Genomic DNA, 25,501 nt, shown 5'->3' on the forward strand with positions numbered 1-25,501 from the left:
TCATTGGAGATGTCCGTTTTTCATCCATTGCTGGGAAGAAGGTATTAAATTGCCAACTGTTGAAAATTGCCCTGAGTGTAATGGTTATTACGGAGTCAATCGCTCAGAAAGGAGGTTTCAACTTGGTAATCAGGGTTCGTCTATCAATGAGCCGATCAGAGGCAGAGCATCAGTGCATGATCGGCTGGGGGGCAGACTTAGTGTACATGAGAGGCTTGGTAAACGCGCTGGATATTTTCCAAGGAATCAAGAGGAGCTTGAGGAGATGGCAAACGCAAGAGTTCCCGATGAGGAAATATTCTACAGGGACCCTAATATACGTCGTGTAGAACCAACTAGGACTTGTTATCAGCCGGTTTGGAAAACCAAGTTTCCTCGATGGTGCCCAGAGGGTCTGACAAAGACGCAGAGGAGGAGGATGCAACGTGAGCGTCAGGAGGATTTATACCAAGAGGAAAATTCCTCCAATGAAAAGCCTGGTCGTCAGCAGTGGCAGGTAAAACACAAAAATAAGGGTCCATCGGCAGATGTTAATATGGTATTCATGTTGCCGATGGAGTTTTTGGCACTATCTGATAATGAGGAAGAAGTTGTTCTCTCTGATCAAGTAGCTCAGTTAACACTAGATCCAATGATGGCTGTTTTTGAGAAACCTACCGATGATGAGAGACAGCATCTTAAGGCTTTATTTGTGAAGGGCAGAATTGATGGGCAGCCTGTGTCTAAGGTACTTATTGATGGAGGGGCTGCGATTAATATTATGCCTTATGTGATGTATCGGAAACTTGGTAAGGGGGATCACGACTTGACCAAAACCGATATGATGTTGAAAGATTTTGAAGGCAATGTGTCACCGGCTAAAGGGGCAGTGTGCGTGGAATTGACCATCGGCAGCAAAACCTTGCCAACGACGTTCTTTGTTATCAACGGCAAGGGTGCATATAATCTGCTTCTAGGGAGGGATTGGATTCATGCTAATTGTTGTGTTCCTTCCACAATGCATCAATGCCTCGTACAGTGGATTGGGGATAAGATTGAGGTCGTCCCTGGTGATTCTTCTTATATCATCGCATCGGCAGAATCAGATACTTATGAGCGAACTAAATGCATATCAGGAGAAGCTTGGGAAAAAGAGTTCCTTAGAGTTGCTGATTATGAGATTCCACCGATCCAAGCAGTCGGTTCTGAAGAGGAGTTTTAATGGATAGGTTTGCCGATGATGGAAAATTAGGTCAAGGGTTCACATCGGCAGATGATTTAGTAGAAGTAGATATTGGTGATGGTGATAGGTCAAGACCTACTTTTATTAGTGCTAAGTTAGATTCCAAGTGTAAGCAGCGAATAACAGATTTGTTAAAAGAATATAAAGATTGCTTTGCTTGGGATTATACTGAGATGCCTGGATTAGACCGATCGATAGTTGAACATCGGTTACCTATCAAATCTAGATTTCGGCCACATCAGCAGCCAGCGCGCCGATGCAACCCTAATGTACTTCCTGACATTAAGGCCGAAATAACTAAATTAATTGAAGCAAAGTTTATTCGGCAATGTCGATACGCAGAGTGGATCTCTAATGTGGTTCCTGTTTATAAGAAAAATGGAAAACTTCGTGTTTGTATTGATTTCAGGAATCTCAACAAAGCCACACCAATGGATGGCTATCCAATGCCGATTGCTGATTTGTTGATTGATGCTGCGGCTGGACATCAAATTATCAGCTTCATGGATGGTAATGCAGGTTACAATCAAATATTCATGGCTGAGGAAGATATTCCCAAGACTGCTTTCAGATGTCCAGGTCATGTGGGGTTGTTCGAGTGGATAGTCATGACGTTTGGTTTGAAAAATGCCGGTGCTACTTATCAAAGAGCTATGAACTTTATTTTTCATGAATACATCGGCACATTAGTGGAGATTTACATTGATGATGTAGTGATTAAGTCTGGAGATATCACAGCGCATTTAGCCGATCTGCGAAAGATACTGGAGTGCACAAGGAAGCATGGATTGAAGATGAATCCTAATAAATGTGCATTTGGTGTATCGGCAGGACAATTCTTGGGTTTTATGGTGCATCAGCGAGGCATTGAAATCAGTAGGAAGTCTATTGATGCAATTAACAAGGTGATTGCTCCTGCCAATAAGACTGAATTGCAATCTTTGATCGGTAAGATTAATTTCATTAGAAGATTCATATCTAATCTGTCGGGTAAGATCAAGGCTTTCAGCCCACTACTTAAATTGAAAGCTGATCAGGAATTCGTATGGGGAGTTAAACAACAATTAGCCCTTAATGAAATTAAGAAATATTTATCAAATCCTCCAGTGTTAGTTCCACCTCAACATGGGAAGCCTTTCAGGTTATATTTGTCGACTGATGATACAGTTATCGGTTCAGCTCTTATTCAAGAATTTGAAGGGAAAGAACGTGTTATTTATTATTTGAGCAGAAGGTTAGTGGATGCTGAGACGAGGTATTCGGCCATCGAAAAATTGTGTCTGTGTTTATACTTTTCTTGTGTCAAATTAAGGCATTATTTGCTATCTGCCGAATGTACGGTCATATGCAAAGACGATGTGGTCAAGTATATGCTGTCGATGCCGATATTAAGTGGTAGAATCGGCAAATGGATTTTGGCATTATCAGAATTTGAACTACGTTACGAATCAACTAAGGCAGTTAAAGGGCAAGTGATGGCTGATTTTGTCACTCAGCATTGTAATACAGTGGACTTTCTGGGGATTGCTCCCTGGACACTTTTCTTCGATGGGTCCACATGTGGTGAAGGAGCAGGTATCGGCATTGTGTTAATTTCACCTCTAGGGAGGAAGTATGAGTTTTCATTGCCGATTGTTGCTACAGCAACAAACAATCAAGCTGAATACCAAGCCTTGATAAAAGGGTTAGAATTGCTGAAGGAGATACGTGCCGATGTTGTTGAAATCTTTGGTGATTCTATGCTAGTTATAAATCAATTGGCTGGAAGTTATGAATGCCGAAGTGAAGCTTTGATTTCGTATTATGAAAGATGTTTGCAATTGTTGAAAGGATTTAGAGGTTTTCATCTTGAACATATCTCTCGATTGCATAATGAGGAAGCTAATCGACTAGCTCAGCATGCTTCAGGGTATCAGCCTATTCAGGAAGTGCTAACATCGGCAGTTGATACCGATGACTGGAGGAAAGAGATTGTCGATTATTTAAAGGATCCACATAGAAAGGTTGAGAGACGTATAAGGTTCCAAGCTACCAAATATGTGCTCCTCGATGATGAATTATATTATCGGACTATAGATGGAGTTTTACTTAGATGTGTTAGCAATGATGAATCGAAAAGCTTGATGGGTGAAATTCATGAAGGAGTATGTGGGGCACATCAATCGGCTTTCAAGATGAAATGGATGATCAGAAGGAATGGATACTATTGGCCGACTATTCTTGAAGATTGTTTTAAGTATTTTAAAGGATGCCAGGGGTGTCAAAAGTTTGGTAATATTCAAAGAGCGCCTGCATCGGCTATGAATCCTATAATCAAACCGTGGCCGTTCCGGGGATGGGCTATTGATCTCATTGGTCAGATTTATCCGCCATCGAGTAAAGGACATAAATTTATCCTGGTTGCTACCGATTATTTTACAAAGTGGGTTGAGGCAATTCCTTTAAAAAAGGTGACATCGGTCAATATGATTGATTTTGTGAAAGAGCATATTGTTTACCGATTTGGTATTCCTCAAACTATCACTACCGATCAGGGCACTATGTTTACATCAGGAGAATTTGATGAGTTTGCTGTAGGTATGGGAATTAAAATTTTAAATTCTTCTCCATATTATGCTCAAGCTAATGGTCAAGCTGAGGCTTCTAACAAAGGGATCATCAAACTCATTAAGCGCAAAATTGAAGAAAATCCTAGGAGGTGGCATACAGTATTAAATGAAGCCTTGTGGTCATATCGGATGTCATGTCATGGTGCAACCAAAGTAACGCCTTATCAGTTAGTATATGGACACGATGCAGTATTGCCTTGGGAAATTAAGGTTGGTTCTAGACGAATACGTTCTCAAAATCAGCTGACAGCCGATGATTATAATACTCTTATGAAGGATGAGTTGGAAGATGTGGCGGGTCATCGGTTAAGGGCTTTAATTAGTATCGAAGAAAATAAGAAAAGAGTAGCTAGATGGTATAACAAGAAGGTGAAAGTAAAAGAGTTTGCCGATGGAGATCTGGTCTGGAAATTGATTTTACCGATTGGGACTAAAAGTTCAAAGTTTGGAAAGTGGTCTCCTAATTGGGAAGGTCCATATCGGATAAATCAGTCTGTTCCTGGTAATGCATATATTTTAGAAACCCTCGAAGGGGTTGTGTTTCCCAGAGCGATAAATGGAAAATATTTAAAGAAATATTACCCTAGTATCTGGATAGATGCATAAAAGTATAAGTGCCGATAACAGTACTATCGGTTAGAATTATGCAAGGATGTCAATGTCTCATAAAGTGCCGATACAATAAATAAGATTACACGTTCAACAAGGATTGGATAGCTAATATCGCACGCAGGCGAATCTGGTCGGCTTCCTCCATTTCTTTGATATCGTCATCGGCGGCACCCTCCACAGGCTTGAGTTTTTTCTTCATGGCTAAAGCTTTGCGAGCTTGGATATCTCTTTCTTGCTGAAGGGCCTTGATGGCATCGGGTAGCTGGCTTTCTTCTTGTTGGGCATGAGTTAAGGCTGCCTCAACTTCTTTCAATTCAGCCAATAGAGCCATCTTCCTTGCTGATAAATCTAAGATTTTCTGCTTAAGTTCAGCGCCCGAAGTCTGCAAATTGCCGATGCCCTTGTGCTTCTCATCGGCAATCTGTTTCAGTTGTAGCATCTCTTCTTTGAGTTGAGCCTGAGCTGCTCTATCGGCAATGCGCTGAGCGGCCCGTTGATATTGCAGTTGGCGGCTTTCTAGGTGAGCTGCTGGGAAGAGTACTTCTTCAACATCGGCAGGGACCTGGCCCCGAATTGTTTTGAAAACTGCCTTTGCGGGGTCCGAGTCATCTACCAGTTGGGCGGTACCTTGTTGTAGCAAGTTTAGGAGGGTTTCCAACTTGGATTTAGTCTCTGCCGATATTGTTCCTAGTGCAAGGGAAGAACTTGTCTCCTCTCCATCGTCGTCAGAAATGTCAATGGCAAAGGAAAATAGGCTGTTCGGGGAGTCTTGTTCCTGAGAGAGAGAGAGGGGGATCAGTTAGGGGTAAGTATGAGTATTGTAAATCAACTAGGCTGATCGGTTTACCTGTTTCAAGGCAATTTCTTGTGCTTGACTGGAGGAAGCAACCTGGAGTATGTCGTGTGGGGGATCGGTTGAGCTTGCCGATGGGATATCCTCTGTGACTTCATCAGTGGTGGGCTCTTGAGGTATGACGGCCAATGACATTGGGGCAGATGTAGGGATCGGCATAGACCTTTGTCGTTTTGGCTGTGCTTCAGTATCTGTTGAAGCTTTGCATTTTGCTTGGGCATCGGCAACGATGGGCTGGGGGGCATCGACACTTGTTGGTTGTGAAGCTTGGACATCTGGTACGTTTGCCGATGTACCCAATTGTTGCTGCAAAACAAGTGTAAGAGATGATATTTAACAAATAAAAGGTAAAGTCAAGAAGCTACCTCTGAAGGTTCATCAAAAGAAGTGGTGCTTGATATCGGCGGAATTGCCGATGATGATCCAGTAGCAGCTCTTACCCCCTGATGATCAAGGTTAATACAGTTTGTGATCGGCATAAGTAAAGATAAACGAGGTTGTTACCTTAAATGCTTTGACCAAGGTTGTAGCAGCAGCCGATGGAGTAGCCCTGGATGTAGCCAATTTGGTCTTGGAAGTGATGGTCTTGGTACGAATCTTCTGGTGGGTCAAAGCGGCTAAGGTGGGAGCGTTGTAGCCGATCAGCGATGTTGGGGAAACAGGTCGGAGATTGAAGGGTTTCCCACTTTTGCTCACCGATGGTGCTGGGTTGTTAACCTGTTACAAGAGAATCGGTTACTGATATATGAAGGGAAAAGCAGAAGGGAGTTAAAGGAAACTTACCGCGTCGTCAGGGATGGCGTATTCAGGGTCGATCATGTGCCGATATGTGTGAGCAGAAGTTGCGAACAGTTGTTCTTTCCACTCTCGCCACCATTGCTTATATGACTCGGTGATGAAAGATATTGGTGTCCAGGTGGATATATCAACATCTGTAGTATCGGCATCGGGGGAGAGTTGTACTACCTTGTTCCAATCTGTTCCGCAGGTGATTGTTTCCCTGGGTTTGATCACATCGGCAAAGCAGAGTTTGATCGGCAATTGCCCAAAAGCCAATTGGCGGGATACTGCCGATGGGTTGTAAAATTCATACGTAATGTTGGTGTTTTTCCCGCTGCCGAATGTGTTTACTGGAATTGCCCTGGGAGTGATGATAGCCATCATGAGCTCATTATCTTGATTCAGAGTGTCATCGGCAAAGTTGAAAAGAAGGGGGAATCTGTTTTCTTCGTCAATATAAGGCACCCAGGCCCTATGATCACGAGAAAGACCATTGTAGAAGCTTTGAAAGAATCTGCCGATTTGGTCTTCGTTGGCTTCTGTTCCAGAAAGGACAATTATGGCTTCACCAAAATTGAGGGGTGAGCGTGTTGCCGATTCATCATCCCCAAGCACATAGTCTTCAGCAATTTCTCGTGGGAATTGTTGAGCAAAAAAGTCCCATTGCAAACGTTTGTGCATATGGGCATTCAGCCACATGTTGATAAACCACCACGGGCCTCCCAGGTTGCCGATGGGTTCGCCGAGCAAAAGTTTCTGAGACACTTGATGAAGAAAATGATAAGTGGAGCTCAGAAGGTATCGGCCAAGAGGAAACCTTACGCCATTAGCCAAAAGTTCAGCTGCAGGGAGGAAGGCGTTGGTTGGTCCTACTGATCGACCACAGAAGATGAATTTTTCCAACCACATATTCAGGAATGTGGCATGTTCCCTCTGGTTAACTGTCCCGGTCTTCTGGTATTCTTGAATGTATCCTGTCCAACCGCCGATGTTGCGGGTATTTACCCTGTATTCAGACTTTCTACCATAGATGGAGCCTTCATCGGCAGTTGAGATGTCCAAGCCAGTAAGCATATGGATATCGGCAAGGGTAGGAGTGGCTGGGCCATGTCCAAACATAAAAGTATTGGTCGTGTCTGACCAGAAATAAGCAGCTGCAATTATCATTGATTCATTTTTCTGCATATCGGCAATAGATAGCCTAATGCATTGGTCTAATCTTCGTTCTGCCCAGTATACTTGCATCGATCTATTAACTCTCAAGTACCAATCTTTCCACCCCTTGGTGGTTTTGGGCCAAGATCGGAATGTGTCTTTCCACAAATTCAGAGAGAAATTTTGGGCTCTAAAGGGGATTCTGTTAACCTCTGCATTGATCAGATCGGTTGGATCTGGGTTGCCCATTGGTCCAAGGCATTGGACGTGCGGCTGATCGGTTGGGATAATTAATTTGTTGCGCAGTTCCCAAGGTTATAGAATCCAGAGAATAGAAGAAAGGAAAAATCACCAACTGAATGAATTTGCGAAAAGATCAAAGTAAAGGGTAATGGAAGTGGAACGAACCGCGGGGACGTCGAAGTTGATGGCCATGGTCTTGAGGAAACTTGAAGTTAGCGCCGGAGAAGGGTTCTTCTTGGTTGAGGTCGCGCGGTTGTTCGTCGGAGTCGCCGCCGGAGAGAGAAAATGCCAAGGATTGGAGGCTGAAGGTAGAAAATGAGGGTTCCGGAGAAATCTATTTATAAGCCGCCCGGAGTAAGGGTATTTTGGACTTATCTCTATGTCGCGCGCATATAGGTCGAGACGGTTCAGAAGGATATGGTAACTGTTCGTGCGATAATCAGGGGATTGTACAGATGAGTTGATGACAAGTAATCATGACTTGGAAGGAATATCGATACAGGATGTTTTAATTCTGAAAATGGCAGCATTATCATGTTAAGATCTTGCCGATGGGTTATTGTTTCGGTATCTTAACCATAATCAGGGCAAGAGTGGTTGGCGATTGTGCAATATTTACTGAAGTGCGTGAATCAAGATTAGATTTGATTAGATTTGATAACAAATCAAGTTTTGGCTTGGAGAATGAGTTACGGTAATCGGGCGAAGGCAAGCGTTATCTAGAGTAAATTTCGGAGCATTAATGGTTTTATACTCCGAAATTGGGGGGCATGTGTTGACACCGTTTTTTGCACGTGTCAAAATAATCAGAGTGGACTAATCGGCAAGGGGAAAGTTATTGAATACCTTGATAGCCGATGAAAGCCAGCTTGCAAAGATGGTTGCCGATAGCTGGTGATGGTCGATGGAAAGGTTGATTTGGACTCGGGCGTTGCCGATGAGGTTGGAGGTGTTGTTGTCGATGCCGATGAAAGGGAGGCTTGAAGATTACTGCCGATGAAACATGGAGTATGCCGATGAAGGGAGGCTTGAAGACTACTGCCGATGAAACAGGGAATATGCCGATGAAGGAAGACTTGAAGACTACTGCCGATGAAATAGGGAGTATGCCGATGGGAAGGAGGACGATGAGATTTCCATCGTAATTGAGGCGGACAGGGAAATAGATAGAAGTTGATTTCCTTTTCTATATTAGTTAGAGTATGATTCATGTAAGAGTCACGTGTTTCCTTAGATATGGGACTGGTGTCCTAGTTGTGTTTGGTTGTGTCTCTTTAGATCAGGGTATAAATATGGAGTAAGGGGCAATGTAAAAAATATATATATCAATCAACATCAAAACCAACTTTTACTCCTATTTGCATCTACTTACTTTTCGGCGACTTCGTCAATTTGCATACTTTTTCTTTTTTACGAGTTCTCATTGAATCGGCGAGCTGCACGTTTCAGCGCGACCTTCAGCGATTCTCGAGTTCCGCGTGAGCACCTCTTGGCCGTGACTTCCGGGCGTATCGCTGTTGTCAGGACTAAAGTGTTCGTATCTTCATCCTTGTCGATTAGCAGGTCAAATCGACTGGCACGCTTTGGATATCGATTCGGGTATTAGCCCTTTGTGTTTGCAGTATCCCCTTCTGCATCAACACTAACACCCTTGAAAATGTTTGTGAAAATATGCTAACACATGTACACAAGGTGATACACTTGTTGGGTAGCACTTTTGAGCAAGGGTGAAGAAGACAGAGGAGATGCTAGCGTCGGTCAAGTGACTGGATGCTGGATCTGTTTACACCGGACGCTGACTGCCTGCGTCCGGTCAAGCTGACCTAGCAGTATAGTGGTATTCCACCGGACGCTGGGCTGTGTCCGGTCGAGGTGGACCGGACGCGTCTGGTCGAGGAAAAACAGATTTGGACCCTTACTGTACTCGACCGGACGCTGAGGCTCCAGCGTCCGGTCAGTTTAGCCGGAGCGTCCGGTCAACTTCGTAGCTGTTGAAATCTAACGAACAACGTTTGAAGCTAGTAACATGTGGCATGAATCAGTGGACCGGACGCTGAGTCCAGGGTCCAGTCAATATGACCGGAGCGTCCGATCAGAGCGCGTTTTGCCCAGTGAAGGGGTATAACGGCTCTATTTGATGGGGGCTCTATTTATAGCCCCATGGCGGGCTAAAGCTCTAACTTTTGCACATTTTCATTGACATAGCAACCTTGTGAGCTTAGCCAAAGCACTCCCACTCATCTCCATCATTGATCCATCATCATTGTGAGATTGGGAGAGAATCCAAGTGCATTGCTTGAGTGATTGCATCTAGTGGCACTTGGTATTCGTGTTGCGCTACGGATTTCGCTTGTTTCTCTTAGTGGTTGCCACCACCTAGACGGTTGGAGCAGTGGTGAAGGATTGGCATGAGTTGGTGATTGTTTGTGGCCACCTTTGGTGATTGTAAGGGGAGTTGTACCTTCCCCGGTGGAGTGCCAAAAGATAACTCTAGTAAATTGCTCATGTCATTGAGTTATCTCACTTGTGGGACGGTTCTTGCGGTGTCCTATCGTGTGGATGAGGTTTGTGAAACACCTCTTAGCTGCCAAACCACAAAAGTGTTGGTCAACACAACGAGGACTAGCGTGTTGGCAAGCACGTGAACCTCGGGAGAAAAATCAATTGTCTCTTGTCATTTGCATTCTCCCGGTGATTGGCTTAATCTTCATCTTGTGATTGGTTCATACCCTACACGGCGGTATAATCACCCTATTCACTCATTTACATTCTTGCAAACTAGTTGATACAAGCTCTTTAGTGTAATTAGAATTGAGAGCTTGCTTTATTATTTACATTCATCTAGTTGAGCTCTTAGTGAGTAGTTACATAGCAAGTTTGGGTGCCTAAGTAATCATTGCAACTAGAATTATTGGATAGGTGGCTTGCAACCCTTGTAGAGCTAGAGCAAGTTTGCATTACGCCATTTGTCATACTAATCAAATTGCTCTAGTTGATTTGTAGATTTTTAAATAGGCTATTCACCCCCCTCTAGCCATACTAGGACCTTTCAAGTGGTATCGGAGCCATGGTCACTATTTGATTAAAGGCTTAACAACCTCGGTGTCAAATTATGGCTCAAGTTGTGTTCAACCATGTGGGAGGCAAACCACTGTTCTTTGATGGCACATGCTATGGTTATTGGAAGAGAAAGATGAGGATGTATCTTGGTTCAATCAATGATCAAGTATGGAAAGTGACCAAGAATGACTATGCCATCATTGATCCCGATGATCCAACCAATCAAGATAAGATCAACAAGCAATGCAATACAATAGCTCTCAACACCATATACAATGCCATTGATTCCAAGGTGTTTGAGCAAATCAAGGATTGTGATAGAGCAAATGAGGTGTGGAAGAGATTGGAGGAAACATATGAAGGCACACCGGTGGTAAAGAGTGCCAAGTTGTATATCCTCAAGGATAAATTGACAAGCTTCAAGATGAAGAAAGATGAGAGCATTCCGGAGATGTTCCATCGATTGCAAGTCATTGTCAACGACTTAAAGGTATTGGGAGAGAAGATCAAGGATGATGATGTCTCCCATCGATTCTTGATGTGCTTACCTCCAAGATTTGAGATGTTAAGATTGCTCATCATAAGAGGAGGATTGAAGGACATTACCCCCAACCAAGTACTAGGTGATGTCATGACACAAGAAACATACCGTGTGGAAAGGGAGGGGATGACAAGGAGGACAAGAAGGAAGAAGAGGATAAGAAGAAGAAAAGCATAGCATTCAAGGCTAGTTCATCATCATACAAATACAAGGGCAAATCCAAGAAAGAATCAAGTGATGATGAAGATCTAAGTGATATTGATGATGAGGCTATGGCCCTCTTTGTGCGCAAGATGGACAAGTTCATGAAGAAGAAGGGCTATGGTGCAAGAAAGAGAAGAGATCACACCAAGAAGAAAGAGTATGTGAGAAGATGCTACAATTGCAAGAGCCCTGATCATGTAGTAGCAAATTGTCCATACAATAGTGACAATGATGAGGATGGGAAGAATAAGCACAAGGAGGATAAGAAAGAAAAGAAGGAGAAGAAGGAAAAGAGAATGACCTTCCAAAAGAAGAAGAAGGGTGGAGGCTATGTAGTCACTTGGGATAGTGATGGCTCATTGGATAGTGATGACTCTAGTGATGATGGCAAGAAGTCTATCAAAAGAGCACTAGCAAGCATCGCCATCAACGACAAACCCTCCATCTTCGACACTCCATCAACATGCTTCATGGCAAAGCCTACCAAGGTAAAATATGATGAGAGTGATGATGATGAATGTGAAAGTGACTTTTGTAGGAATGATAATGATGATGATGATGATGATGAGGAGTACTCCAAGGAGGAGCTCTTGGACATGTGTGAGCAAGTGCACGCTTGCAATGAGATGAAGAGAAAGGAGTGCAAAGAATTGCACAAGAAATTAAAATATCTTGAACAATCCTTTGATGAGATAAATGCCACTCATGAGAGGCTAATGGAAGCCCATGAGAAGCTTGGCAAAACTCACTCTAAGCTTGAAAAAGCTCACTCCTCTCTCATTGAGCAAGTCAAGAAGGAGGAGGCCAAGAAGGAGCAAGTGATAATTACATGTGATGTGGGACTAACATGTGATATTATTGATGATTCTTTTATGCCCACTATAGTTGCTCTCACTAACTCTTCTTGTAGCACTACCACTTCTACTCCACCTATGAATGATACATCACTAATGGTGGAAAATGAGAACCTCAAGAAGGAGGTAAATGAGCTCACTCGTGCCTTAGGCAATGCCTATGGTGGAGAAGCCCACTTGCTAAAGTGCTTGGGTAGCCAAAGATTTTCTCTCAACAAAGAGGGATTAGGCTATACCCCCAAGAAAGGCAAGGCGGCCTTTGTCACTCCCAAAGCTAGCTTTATGAAGGGCAATGGTCGGTTTTGCAATAGATGCAAGCAAGTTGGGCATATAGAGCAAAGTTGCAAGACTAACAAGAACAAGCTACCTAATGTATCCTCAATTAAATTTGATTCTTGTTACATGCTTTATAAGGGTGGCAATGGTGTGAAGGCTAAGTTCATTGGTACACCAATTGTGGGCCCAAAGAAGAAGGCCATTTGGGTACCAAAGACCTTGGTAACTAACCTACAAGGACCCAAGCAAGTTTGGGTACCTAAAAAGAATTGATCTTCTTTTATAGGTAAATTATAAAGCCGGAGGAAGGCATTGGGTGCTTGATAGTGGGTGCACACAACACATGACTGGTGATCCAAGAATGTTCAATTCAATCAATGAAAGCAAGAGCAATGGGATTGATAGTATCACTTTTGGTGACAATGGAAAAGGCAAGGTCAAAGGGCTTGGTAAGATTACAATATCCAATGACTTGAACATTTCTAATGTGCTACTAGTAGAGAGCTTGAACTTCAACTTATTATCGGTAGCTCAATTGTGTGATCTTGGTTTCAAATGCATATTTGGTGTGGATGATGTAGATATCATAAGTGTAGATGGCTCAAATTTGATATTCAAAGGATTTAGATATGAGAATCTATACTTAGTTGATTTCAATGCTAGAGAAGCTCAATTATCAACATGTTTGATCACTAAGTCTAGCATGGGTTGGTTATGGCATAGAAGGCTCGGTCATGTTGGAATGAAACAATTGAATAAGTTGTTTAAGCATGACTTAGTTAGAGGTTTGAAAGATGTCACATTTGAGAAGGATAAGCTATGTAGTGCATGTCAAGCCGAAAAGCAAGTTGGTAATACACATCCTAAGAAGAGCATGATGAGCAGATCTAAGGCATTTGAGTTGATGCACATGGACTTGTTTGGACCAACCACATACACTAGTATTGGTGGAAGCAAATATGGATTTGTGATTATGGATCATTTCACTAGATACACATGGGTGTTCTTTCTTGTTGACAAGAGTGATGTGTTTGCAACATTTAAATCATTTGTCAAAGGCATTCACAATGAGTTTGAAACAACAATCAAGAAAGTTAGAAGTGACAATGGTAGTGAATTCAAGAACACTAGAGTTGATGAGTTATGTGATGAATTTGGAATTAGACATCAATTCTCGGCCAAGTATACTCCTCAATCAAATGGGATAGTTGAAAGAAAGAATAGAACCTTGATTGATATGGCAAGATCAATGTTGAGTGAGTACAATGTGAGTCATTCATTTTAGGCCGAAGCAATCAACACGGCTTGCTACTATAGCAACCAACTCTATTGTCACCCCATGATAGAGAAGACACCTTATGAGCTATTGAATGAAAGAAAGCCCAACATAGCATACTTCTGGGTTTTTGGTTGTAAATGCTATATATTGAAGAAAGACACTAGATTAAGCAAGTTTGAAAAGAAATGTGATGAAGGTTTCTTACTTAGTTACTCCACTACTAGCAAGGCTTATAGAGTTTGGAATTTAGCTAGTGGCACTCTTGAGGAGGTTCATGATGTGGAGTTTGATGAAACAAATGGTTCCCAAGAGGAAGATGAGAATCTAGATGATGTAAGAGGCACTCAAATGGTCAATGCAATGAAGAACATGGACATTGGTGAGTTAAGGCCTAGAGAGGTGATTGATGTTGAAGATAACAAGAATCAAGTGCTCTCTAACTCAAATGTGCAAGCTAGTGGTTCTCATGATCAAATCCAAGCAAGCACTAGTAATGGCAATGTGCAAGATCAACAAATGGCTAGTTCATCATCTCAACCAAGCGATCAAACAAATGCTAGCAATCAAGTGCAAGTGCTTCAACAAACCAATGTTGCAAGAGATCATCCATTGGACACTATCATTGGAGATATTTCAAGAGGTGTGCAAACAAGATCAAGATTGGCTTCATTTTGTGAGCATTTCTCATTTGTGTCATCCATTGAACCTAAGAAGATAGATAAAGCTTTGAGGGATATTGATTGGATCAATGCTATGCATGAAGTGCTAAACAACTTCACAAGAAACCATGTATGGGATTTAGTTGAGAGGCCTAAGGATCATAATATGATTGGAACTAAGTGGGTCTTTCAGAACAAGCAAGATCAAGATGGGATAGTAATAAGGAACAAAGCAAGATTAGTGGCTCAAGGTTACACTCAAGTTGAAAGTCTTGACTTTGGAGAAACATATGCCCCAGTTGCAAGATTGGAAGCAATTAGGATCTTGCTAGCTTATGCTTGTGCCCACAACATCAAGTTGTACCAAATGGATGTGAAAAGTGTATTTCTCAATGGGTACATCAATGAGCTTGTGTATGTTGAGCAACCTCCCAGTTTTGAAGATGAAAAGAAACCCAACCATGTGTTCAAGTTGAGAAAGGCTTTGTATGGATTGAAACAAGCACCTAGAGCATGGTATGAGAGATTGAGGGATTTCCTACTCTCTAAGGGATTTAAGATGGGAAAGGTTGACACCACTCTTTTCACCAAGAAGCTTGGAAATGACTTGTTTGTAATGCAAATCTATGTTGATGATATCATCTTTGGATCAACAAATCAAGAATTTTATGAGGAGTTTGGTAAGATGATGGCAAGTGAGTTTGAGATGTCTATGATTGGAGAGCTTAGTTACTTCCTTGGTCTTCAAATCAAGCAAATGAAGAATGACATATTTGTGAGTCAAGGCAAGTATATCAAGGACATGCTTAAGAAATTTGAAATGGATGAGAGTAAAGCTATTAGTACACCTATGGGGACAAGTGGAAGCTTGGATAGTGATGCTAGTGGCAACATGGTGGATCAAAAAATGTATCGGTCTATGATTGGAAGTCTACTCTATATGACCGCATCAAGGCCGGATATGATGTTTAGTGTATGCATGTGTGCTAGATTTCAAGCCTCACCAAAAAAAGTCATTTGAAGGCAACTAAGAGAATATTGAGGTACTTGAAGCATACACAACATATTGGATTATGGTATCCCAAAGGAGCAAGATTTGAGTTGATTGGATATTCGGACTCTGATTATGCGGGATACAAAGTTGAGAGAAAGAGCACATCGGGCACATATCAACTATTGGAAAGATCACTTGTGTCTTGGTCATCAAAGAAGCAAAATAGTGTAGCACTTTCAACCACCAAAGCGAAGTACATTTCAGCCGGTAGTTGTTGTGCTCAATTACTTTGGATGAAGGCTACCTTGAGTGACTTTGGAATCAAGTTTAAGCAAGTGCCATTGCTATGTGACAATGAAAGTGATGTAAAGCTCACCAATAACCTGGTTCAACACTCAAGAACAAAGCATATAGATGTCCATCATCACTTCATAAGAGATCACCAACAAAAAGGGGATATTTGCATAGAGAGTGTGGGCACTGAAGATCAACTTACCGACATATTCACCAAGCCACTTGATGAGAAGAGATTTTGCAAGCTAAGGAATGAATTGAACATACTTGACTTCTCCAATATGTGTTGATGCACCCCCCACTATATGACATGCCTCTCCTTCGAGCTAAGCAAGGTAAAGTTGATTGACATGTCATCCATCCATTGCTAAGGACTTGTTTAGTGCATCTAGTCATTCCTATCATATCCTAGGCTCATTCATGAAAATCAAATGAATTTGATGCTTGTATGGTACCACTATTGCTTGTATGTTTGAAATGGTCTAGTGGTAGCATATGACATGTTTGTGGGCTTGTACACCTAGTGTTTGATTTAGAAAATGAGCTATGAGTGTTTAACTCAACATGGTACAAGATAACCCTTATTTAGAGGTGTGAAGAAGCTTGTCCTTGGATCGAGTTAAATATCTTTTGCAAGTAATCTAGATTGAACCAAATGGGAAAATAATCCTCATTTCACATGATTTCACTCCAACCTATCTATAATTTGAGCTCACCTTTTGTGCTAATTGTTGCCAAAGGGGGAGAGAAACAAAGCTATGAGTGATAGGGGAGAGATATGATAAAGGAAAAGGATTAAAATTTTGAGCACACAAGTAGGGGGAGCAAGCTCATAAACTTGTATGGTGCATTTGAATGAGCATTACATATGTTTGCTTGCATGGCATAAGTTTTTAATTTCAAATATCCATGCTTGTGTGGTGTATGCTAGTTGTAAGTTTGAATGTTGAAATGAAAAAACTAGCATGCATAGGCTAAGTAACTAGACTTATATTCATTCTATGGAAACTAGACCCTTGCATGTAATATTGATCTCACGGGGCATTCTAGTTCTTGTATATGTCTAGTTACCAATGGTGCTAAGGATGGTATATTGGTGCACTCCGATTGGTATCATGCTTCAAAGGTCCATCTCTTATACCTTAGCATCATGTGGTAGAAATTGACTTCTATATTTCCTATCTAATCATATGTGCAAAGCTTCAATCCAAACTCTTAGCACATATGTAGGGGGAGCAATTGCTATCATATGGAGTTCATGTAACTTGCCCATATCCTTTACACATGGTAAATATGCTTGGGCAAGCAACATGGATTCAAATGAACTTTAAATCATATCTTTGTATAAGGGTTGTCATCAATTACCAAAAAGGGGGAGATTGAAAGCTCTAGTTTGGTTTTGGCTAATTGATGAAACCCTAAGTGCTAACCTAGTTTATCAAAGTGATTATGAGATAGGTAGCACTACTCTAAGTGATGAAGCAATGACGAAGATCATGACAATGGTGATGACATGGTGATGGTCAAATGCTTGAACTGGGAAAAGAAGAAAGAGAAAAACAAAAGGCTCAAGGCAAAGGTATAAAATGTAGGAGCCATTTTGGTTTAGTGATCAAGACACTCAGTGAGTATGATCACATTTAGGATAGATAGCCATACTATTAAGAGGAGTGTAACTCGTATCGAAATGCGGTTATCAAAGTGCCACTAGATGCTCTAACTCATTGCATATGCATTTAGAATCTAGTGGATCACTAACACCCTTGAAAATGTTTGTGAAAATATGCTAACACATGTACACAAGGTGATACACTTGTTGGGTAGCACTTTTGAGCAAGGGTGAAGAAGACAGAGGAGATGCTAGCGTCGGTCAAGTGACCGGACGCTGGATCTGTTTGCACCGGACGCTGACTGCCTACGTCCGGTCAAGCTGACCTGGCGGTACAGTAGCTAGGGTATTCCACCAGACGCTGGGCTATGTCCGGTCGAGGTGGACCGGACGCGTCCGGTCGAGGAAAAATAGATTTGGACCCATACTGTACTCGACCAGACGCTGAGGCTCCAGCGTCCAGTCAGTTTAGATGGAGCGTCCGGTCAACTTCGTAGCCGTTGAAATATAACGAACATCGTTTGAAGCTAGTAACACGTGGCATGAATCAGTGGACCGGACGCTGAGTCTAGGGTTCGGTCAATATGATCGGAGCGTCCGGTCAGAGCGCGTTTTGCCCAGTAAAGGGGTATAACGGCTCTATTTGATGGGGGCTCTATTTATAGCCCCATGGCCGGCTGAAGCTCTAACTTTTGCACATTTTCATTGACATATCAACCTTGTGAGCTTAGCCAAAGCACTCGCACTCATCTCCATCATTGATCCATCATCATTGTGAGATTGAGAGAGAATCCAAGTGTATTGCTTGAGTGATTGCATCTAGTGGCACTTGGTATTCGTGTTGTGCTGTGGATTTCACTTGTTTCTCTTGGTGGTTGCCACCACCTAGACGGTTGGAGCAGCGGTGAAGGATTGACATGAGTTGGTGATTGTTCGTGGCCACCTTTGGTGATTGTAAGGGGAGTTGTACCTTCCCCGACGGAGTGCCGAAAGGTAACTCTAGTAAATTGCTCGTGTCATTGAGTTACCTCACTTGTGGGTCGGTTCTTGCGGTGTCCTATCGTGTGGACGAGGTTTGTGAAACACCTCTTAGCCGCCGAACCACCAAAGTGTTGGTCGACACAACAGGGACTAGCGTGTTGGCAAGCACATGAACCTCAGGAGAAAAATCGATTGTCTCTTGTCATTTGCATTCTCCTGGTGATTGGCTTAATCTTCATCTTGTGATTGGTTCATCCCCTACACGGCGGTATAATCACCCTATTCACTCATTTACATTCTTGCAAACTAGTTGATACAAGCTCTTTAGTGTAATTAGAATTGAGAGCTTGCTTTATTATTTACATTTATCTAGTTGAGCTCTTAGTGAGTAGTTACATAGCAAGTTTGGGTGCCTAAGTAATCATTGCAACTAGAATTGTTGGATATGTGGCTTGCAACCCTTGTAGAGCTAGAGCAAATTTGCATTGCGCCATTTGTCATACTAATCAAATTGCTCTAGTTGATTTGTAGATTTTTAAATAGGCTATTCACCCCCCCTTTAGCCATACTAGGACCTTTCAACGTGTAGGAAGAAGCCAGAGACAGGGCCGTCTCTAGGAACATCCGAGCATCAACATGACTGTTTGGGGTTTTGCCTTAGACTTAGTTGTATGTCATCTTTAAGATGATATACATGAAAGAAAATCGTTTAGAGAGCAAACATAGAGAAAATAGCTCGGAGAAATATTGGGAGATATATGAAATATCTAGAAAAATAATAAAGCGTGACTTAGCTTTAGACAAAACGCCTGGTCGGCAGTGTATGGCGCTATCTGGTCGACGTTGACAGCAAGCACCTGGCGAGCGGTGAGTTTTCGATCTGTTCTGTTATCGACGGCGGCGAGGACCCCAAAGATAGTGGCGACCACTTTGTCGTGATCCTGGAAGGCGTTATTGTTGTCCCTAGGTGGTCGACGAGCTTCTGGCCAACCTGATCGATGGATGCGATCAGATCGTCGTTGTCGATCTGCTTCCTCGGGTAGCGGGGGAGCAGGCGGCAAGTTGTTGGTGAAGATGACCTCGGAGGTGGTTTCGAGATCAGATCTGCCGTTGCAGGTGTTGGTGTGGTTGGCGCAGAATCGATCTGCACCGGCTCGATGATCTCTCCGCCTCCGTCAGCATTGATGACCCAAGAGATCGATCTGACCATAAAGATCTGGCCAAGCTTTGGAGATGATGAAGAGCTTGAAAAGTGTACCATCTTGTTCATCATGGAAACAGCATGCACACCCCTACCTGGTGCACCAACTATCGATAGAATATCATCGGCAGTCCTTCGAGGGGTATCCCACGAAGGTAGATTTATCGACAGTGGTGCGCGTAATCAAGAACAAGAAGGCAACGGAGACACAAGAGTTAGACAAGTTCGGGCCGTCAGCGCGACATAATACCCTACTCATATGGTCTGTTGGTTTGTATTGGCTATCGTATGATATTGCGTGTGATCAGATGCCTTAGACTAAGCCTAGGATATGTATGGGGATGTCAACTAGGGGACCCCTACCCTTCCTTATATGCTCTGGAGGGGTAGGGTTATAAGGAAAGTACCCTATTTGGTATTATACAATATCTTATTGTAGCCTTGCGGTGCACGCCGAGCAGTGCCGTGCACCGCACGCCTTGATTTTATGGGCTAGGCCACCTCTGATGGTGCGGACCATGTCTTGTCTTGTGGGTACCGGGGGGCATATCCCCCACAAAGCACCATGCTTACATAGTGTCGACCACTTAACTCACTCGAGTATTGAATTAAGCGCTTTGCAAACATATGCTTAAACTCATCATCAATCATAACTATATCAAGCATATAGCTAGAGCAAACTAGAAACATAATAAATAGCAACATAATATTGAAGTAGCACAAAGTCATAAATATAGAGATACAATGGCTATACCAGTCTCCAGACGACAGATCTGAAATCCTGAGCAATAGCCCACACTCTTCTTGACCCTTGCTAGCTAGCCTATACTAGAAGCTTGAAGAATTTGAGCTCTATTCTCTTCTCTCTGAAAACCCTAATTTCTGGTCTAAACTTGACTTATGGCAACGTGCTCTGGAGGAGGAGGCAGGGGCTGATTATATAGGCCAAAGTGTCCAACGTGAGCCCTCGGATCAAACCGACTTAAAGAACAACGTAGATGCATCCTAGGAGACGTTGGGGAACCGACATAACAACGAGGTTGATAGGCAAGGCCCACAGGGGCCGAGCGGCCCCACCTATCCTCCCTCGCTCTCTGCTTCGGTGACGTGGCTTCTGGAGTGTTCTAGAGTCTTCCCGTGTCGGTTTCACTGTGGAATTCCGTAATTTCCTTTGACAAATAGGTCCCCCTTAACGATTTTCTGAATAAACCCTGCTGAAAACACAGATTCACCAAAACTCGTGAAAATTGTCGGTTTAAACCCCTAAGTCTATGTTGCTGATCATTTTTATGCATTATTTCAAGTTATATTCATGTTTATAATGGATGATAACTACCGTCAACATAGGGCACTCTTGGAAATAGTGTAACGAAACTTACAATTGAAGAAGGCTTTATTGACGCAACAAATGGTGTCTTTGAAAGGAGAGGTCCATAGACCTATTACTTATTTAGGCATATGGCTGAAATGGTTGGGATAAAATCCCATTGGCTTAGCCTCAATTTCTATGGTTAACCAGCTTGAATTCGTATTCACAAGCATCTTGATTGGTTTCACTTTCCATCTTTGGCAAATTTGAAAACAAGACAAAAACGATGTAGCTATTTTTTTAATCTTTTTTGCTTTCCCTATTCTTTGTCTGGACATCTCGCTTTTAGCCCGGATATCCCGTTATAGTCAGTCCATTAATTCAGCCTATCTAACCACACCTCACTACAGCAGCCCAACCTCGCTCATGGTGGATTTTTGGCCGCTATGTTGTGTTGTGGACTTATATTCTTTTAGTGTTGTACTATTTTAGTAGATCTTACCGTATTAAATAGAACTATAGGAATTGAAGTCATATTTCTTCTTTCAATGTTGGTATTTTCGTTTTGCCTTTTCAATCTCTGATCGTCATTCACATGTTTATGTTCAAATTTGTTCTTTCTTATATCTTGTAAACCGCATATTCGTTTTAGTTCCTGGCCTTTTTTATTCTATTTTAGTAATAAAATATATAAGTGAAAATACTATAGGGCTTATGATTCGGTCCGTTCTTTTCAATACACAATGGCATGTCCCATAAATGATCAAATTTGGAAATATTTTTGGTAGTACAAAAACTTTTTCACTATTATTTTTAATCTGGGAGCTGCTACACTATATGTGTGATTTTTTCAACATCTTACACAATCAACTAATCTATATCTATATGTATCTATCTATATCAACTACCACTAGCATTTTATCTCGCCATGCAAGCTGTCTACATCAGTATCCACTAGCACTTGGAATTATATCTTCGTTTGAGCTATTCACATTAACAAGCCACATCATTTACTAACATATATTTGGTTGTCTACATCAGAGTGCTAAATCATGTACTAACATGTATTATGATATTTATTTGTTCATATAAGTAAGTATAACTAGTATAGTTTTATTTGCTATTTCCACAACTACATGTGGGGTATTTTTCTAGTATAACGAAAAAACAACTCACGAGAGTTAACTTATATTTTTTTTCTATAGTTAAGTAATGACAAAATATATGTTGCCTAAACAATAACAAAAATCAGGCCCCTCAAATACAGCCATACAGGAGAATTGTTTTTATTTATCTTTTCCTAGTAATTCAAGTTTAGTAACGAGTATGAGTAGTGCTAACATACTACTACATCCGTCCAAAAAAAAAAATGCAATTCTCGTTTTTCGAAAAGTCAAACCATTTGAACTTTGACTGAACTTTATATAAAAAAGTACTAACATTCATGATACAAAATAAATACCGTTAGATTAGTTATATAATATATTTTTATAATAAATTTATTTGGATATATAAATATTAATACTATTTACTATAAATTTGGTTAAACTTAAATAAGTTTGACCGATACGTTTTCTATAATTATATTTTTTTGCGGACGGAGAGAGTATATAGAAGTGGTAAAAGAAGCCCACTGATGTCTTCAAGTTCATCGTTTTATATGAGCAAAAGAAAACGGACAAAAGAAACGGCGGTGCGACGTCACAGACACCACCGCGGAAGCCACAGCACAAAAACACAAGAACCTCAGCGGCAGCAGCAGCAGAGAGCCCATCGATTTCTGTGTCTCCGTCCAACCATCCACATGGGCATGGCGACGGCGCTAATGGACGGTGAGGTCGGCGCTCTCGTCAAGGTCTCCGCGGCGGTGTGGGTGGCGATGTCGTACGCCCGCCTCGCCGCGGCGCGTCTCCGGCCAGGCGCGCCTCGCCTCCTGGCGCTCCTGCCCGTCGTCGCGCTCCTCTGCGCGATCCCCTTCGCCTTCTCGACGTCCACGTTCCGCGGCACCTCGGCCTTCTTCCTCGCCTGGCTCGGCTCCTTCAAGCTGCTCCTCCTCGCCGCCGGCATTGGGCCCCTCGACCCTTCCCTCCGCCCCTCCCACTTCGTCTGCTCGGCCTCCCTCCCCGTCAAGCTCCGGCGGCAGTCCAAAGAGAAGAGCCAAGCCCCCGTCCGTGGCCCAGCGAGGATACTCCTCTCCGGCGCCGTCATCCCGGGCGTCATCTACGCGTACCAGTTCAAGAGCTCGATGAGCAGGTACCAGCTCCTCGTCCTCTACACCTTTCACATATACTTCTCGCTGGATCTCCTCCTCGTCACCGTCCACACCGTGATCCACGACCTGCTCGGGATGGAGATGGAGCCGCAGGTGGACCGCCCTTACCTGGCCTCGTCGCTGCGTGACTTCTGGGGCCGGCGGTGGAACCTCATGGTGCCGTCCATCCTCCGGCCGTCGGTGTTCCGCCCCGTCCGCGCGCTCCTCGGCAGCGCGGCCGGCGTCCTGGCGACGTTCCTCGTGTCCGGCCTCATGCACGAGCTCATGTTCTACTACATCATGTGGAGAACGCCGAGCGGCGAGGTGACCGCCTTCTTCCTCCTGCACGGGGCGTGCGCGGCCGCCGAAGGATGGTGGGCGTCGCATGCCGGGTGGTGGCGCCCGCCGCGGGCCGCCGCCGTGCCGCTCACGCTGGCCTTCGTGGCCGGGACGGGGTTCTGGCTCTTCTTCCCGGCCATGGTCAAGGGCGGCCTTGACGAGATGGTGCTGCAGGAGTGCCAGGGCATGGTGGTGCTCATGGAGCAGGCCGCCCGGCGGCTCGCCGGCGCCACAGATCTCGTCTCGTCAACCATGTGACCTTGAGCAAAAGGCATGCAAGCTGGCTGGCTCTGCTGCTTGATGTTATCTCCACCGCAGGATTTAGATCCGACAGTTGTCGTGATGTGGTTGGTGGATGCGCTAATAGTGTTTCTTTAGTGATGAGCTGTGACTGTGGCTGTCAACTTTCCGTAATTAAATACACATTGTCTTTCAGATCCGGATGACAGGAGTGATATGATAGTTGGGAGGGATGCAAGCGGGTTAAAATACTGGGCACGGAGTGTTTGGGTTTACTCCGCTTCATATTTTTTAGTTTTGCTCCGTGTTTTTTTAGCCAAATGATTTTAGCTTCACGTACTTTATTTGAGGAAAAGAAATGATAGAGTTGTAAGTGCATCTAAAGGGGTGTTCCACAAACTCTTGGTTTTTATGGAGTTGTTTCATGGTAAAATTTATGAAGCAGTCACAAACACCCTCATAGAGCAACTGATTTTATAGCCGCTTCGGCTGCTCTGCCTCTCACAAAATCACTATGCGTGGCTCAAAATCTATATATTATAAGAATTATTAAGTAATGTATTTCCTTCATTATAAAATATAAGGTATTTAAAAAAATCTAGAACAAATTATGTACTCTCTCCGTCCTAAAATATAAGGTATCTAAATAATTTTAGAACATATTATGTGGTAAGACAAATAACACATATAACTTTTTCTGATTATCATATTTGGTTCGGTGACATACATTAATAGTAGGTATGCATTTGAATATTGTCTTTAGGTGTGTTTGCTCACCTAGAAGACCTTATATTTTAGCGTTTGCATGGGGTGTGTCTACTAAACAATGTGAGCGAGTTACATGTGGTCATGTGGGGCGCTACCTTATTACTTCCTAGGTTAATGTCTAATTTTAAAGGACGTACCCAGTGCAGAGAGCTCTCGCTCTGTACTGGGTCTGGAAAAGGGTGTCAGTGGCAAGCTTTATTCTCGCCTGTGCAATGCGAGGAGACCGCGCCTCGAACCCGGGACCTTCCGGTCACAGGCGGTAAGACTCTACCGCTTGCACCAGGCCCGCCCTTCAGGTTAATGTCTAATTTTATCATAACTAAAGTTAGACAAAATGTTGCAATTACAAAAGGTGTGGCTAGCAAATCACTCGTCATATTTATGACAAAGTTTAACATCAAAATAACTCTAGCATATACATAAATAAGTTTGGTATGCCAATAGTAGTGGAACTATACACACATCTAAGAAACGGTGATGCGCATGAACGACCTTAGGGCATCAGAATGCTTGCTTACCGAAACAGTAAAAGAGTAGACCCAACGCAGTAGTATTGAAGAATTGCTAAATCAGGTGCATCGGAGGGTTACGACTGATATGAACAACTACTTAATGGAAGAATATGGGGATGAGGAGATAAAACAAGCTCTTGATAGTATGGAGGATCTAAAGGCTCCAGGGGTGGATGGTTTGCCAACCCTCTTTTACAAGCAGTACTGGAATATTGTTGGGGAGGATGTAGTCAGAGAAGTGAAGAATCTGCTAAATGGGGGCATAGTGCCGGAAAGGATGGAATAAAACAATCATTGTGTTGATCCCAAAAGTGCAAAACCCATAAAGGTTAATAGACCTTTGACCGATCAGCCTCTGTACTGTTGTGTACAAAATTGCCTCCAAAGTTCTATCAAATCGGTTGAAGGTCATCTTACCTGAGATTATTTCTTTGAATCAAAGTGCTTTTGTGCCTGGACGCCTTATTACAGATAATGTCCTCCTGGCTTATGAAATGACACATTTTATGAAGACAAAGAAGAGGGGACCAGATGGTTATGCAACTGTCAAATTAGATATGAGTAAAGCATATGATCATGTTGAATGGTCCTTCTTGGAGAAGATGTTACTTAAGCTGGGTTTTCACACAGGCTGGGTTCAGGTTATTATGAATTGT

The 25,501-nt window shown here is 42.8% G+C and overlaps 1 protein-coding gene across 1 annotated transcript; it reads left to right on the forward strand.

Moving 5' to 3' along the window:
• Window positions 1-22,539: 22,539 nt before the first annotated feature.
• Window positions 22,540-23,601, forward strand: LOC136509887 (probable long-chain-alcohol O-fatty-acyltransferase 4). The gene has a single exon (XM_066504480.1). The coding sequence runs from the start codon at window positions 22,540-22,542 to the stop codon at window positions 23,581-23,583; it is 1,044 nt and encodes a 347-aa protein (XP_066360577.1). The 3' UTR covers window positions 23,584-23,601.
• Window positions 23,602-25,501: the final 1,900 nt, after the last annotated feature.

The sequence above is a fragment of the Miscanthus floridulus genome, chromosome 1, assembly GCF_019320115.1.
Source record: "Miscanthus floridulus cultivar M001 chromosome 1, ASM1932011v1, whole genome shotgun sequence".
Taxonomy (NCBI): Eukaryota; Viridiplantae; Streptophyta; class Magnoliopsida; order Poales; family Poaceae; genus Miscanthus; species Miscanthus floridulus.

What these genes read in the sequence shown, in the direction of transcription:
- LOC136509887 (XM_066504480.1), top strand. Translation starts at nt 22,540, where the DNA reads ATGGGCATGGCGACGGCGCTAATGGACGGTGAGGTCGGCGCTCTCGTC.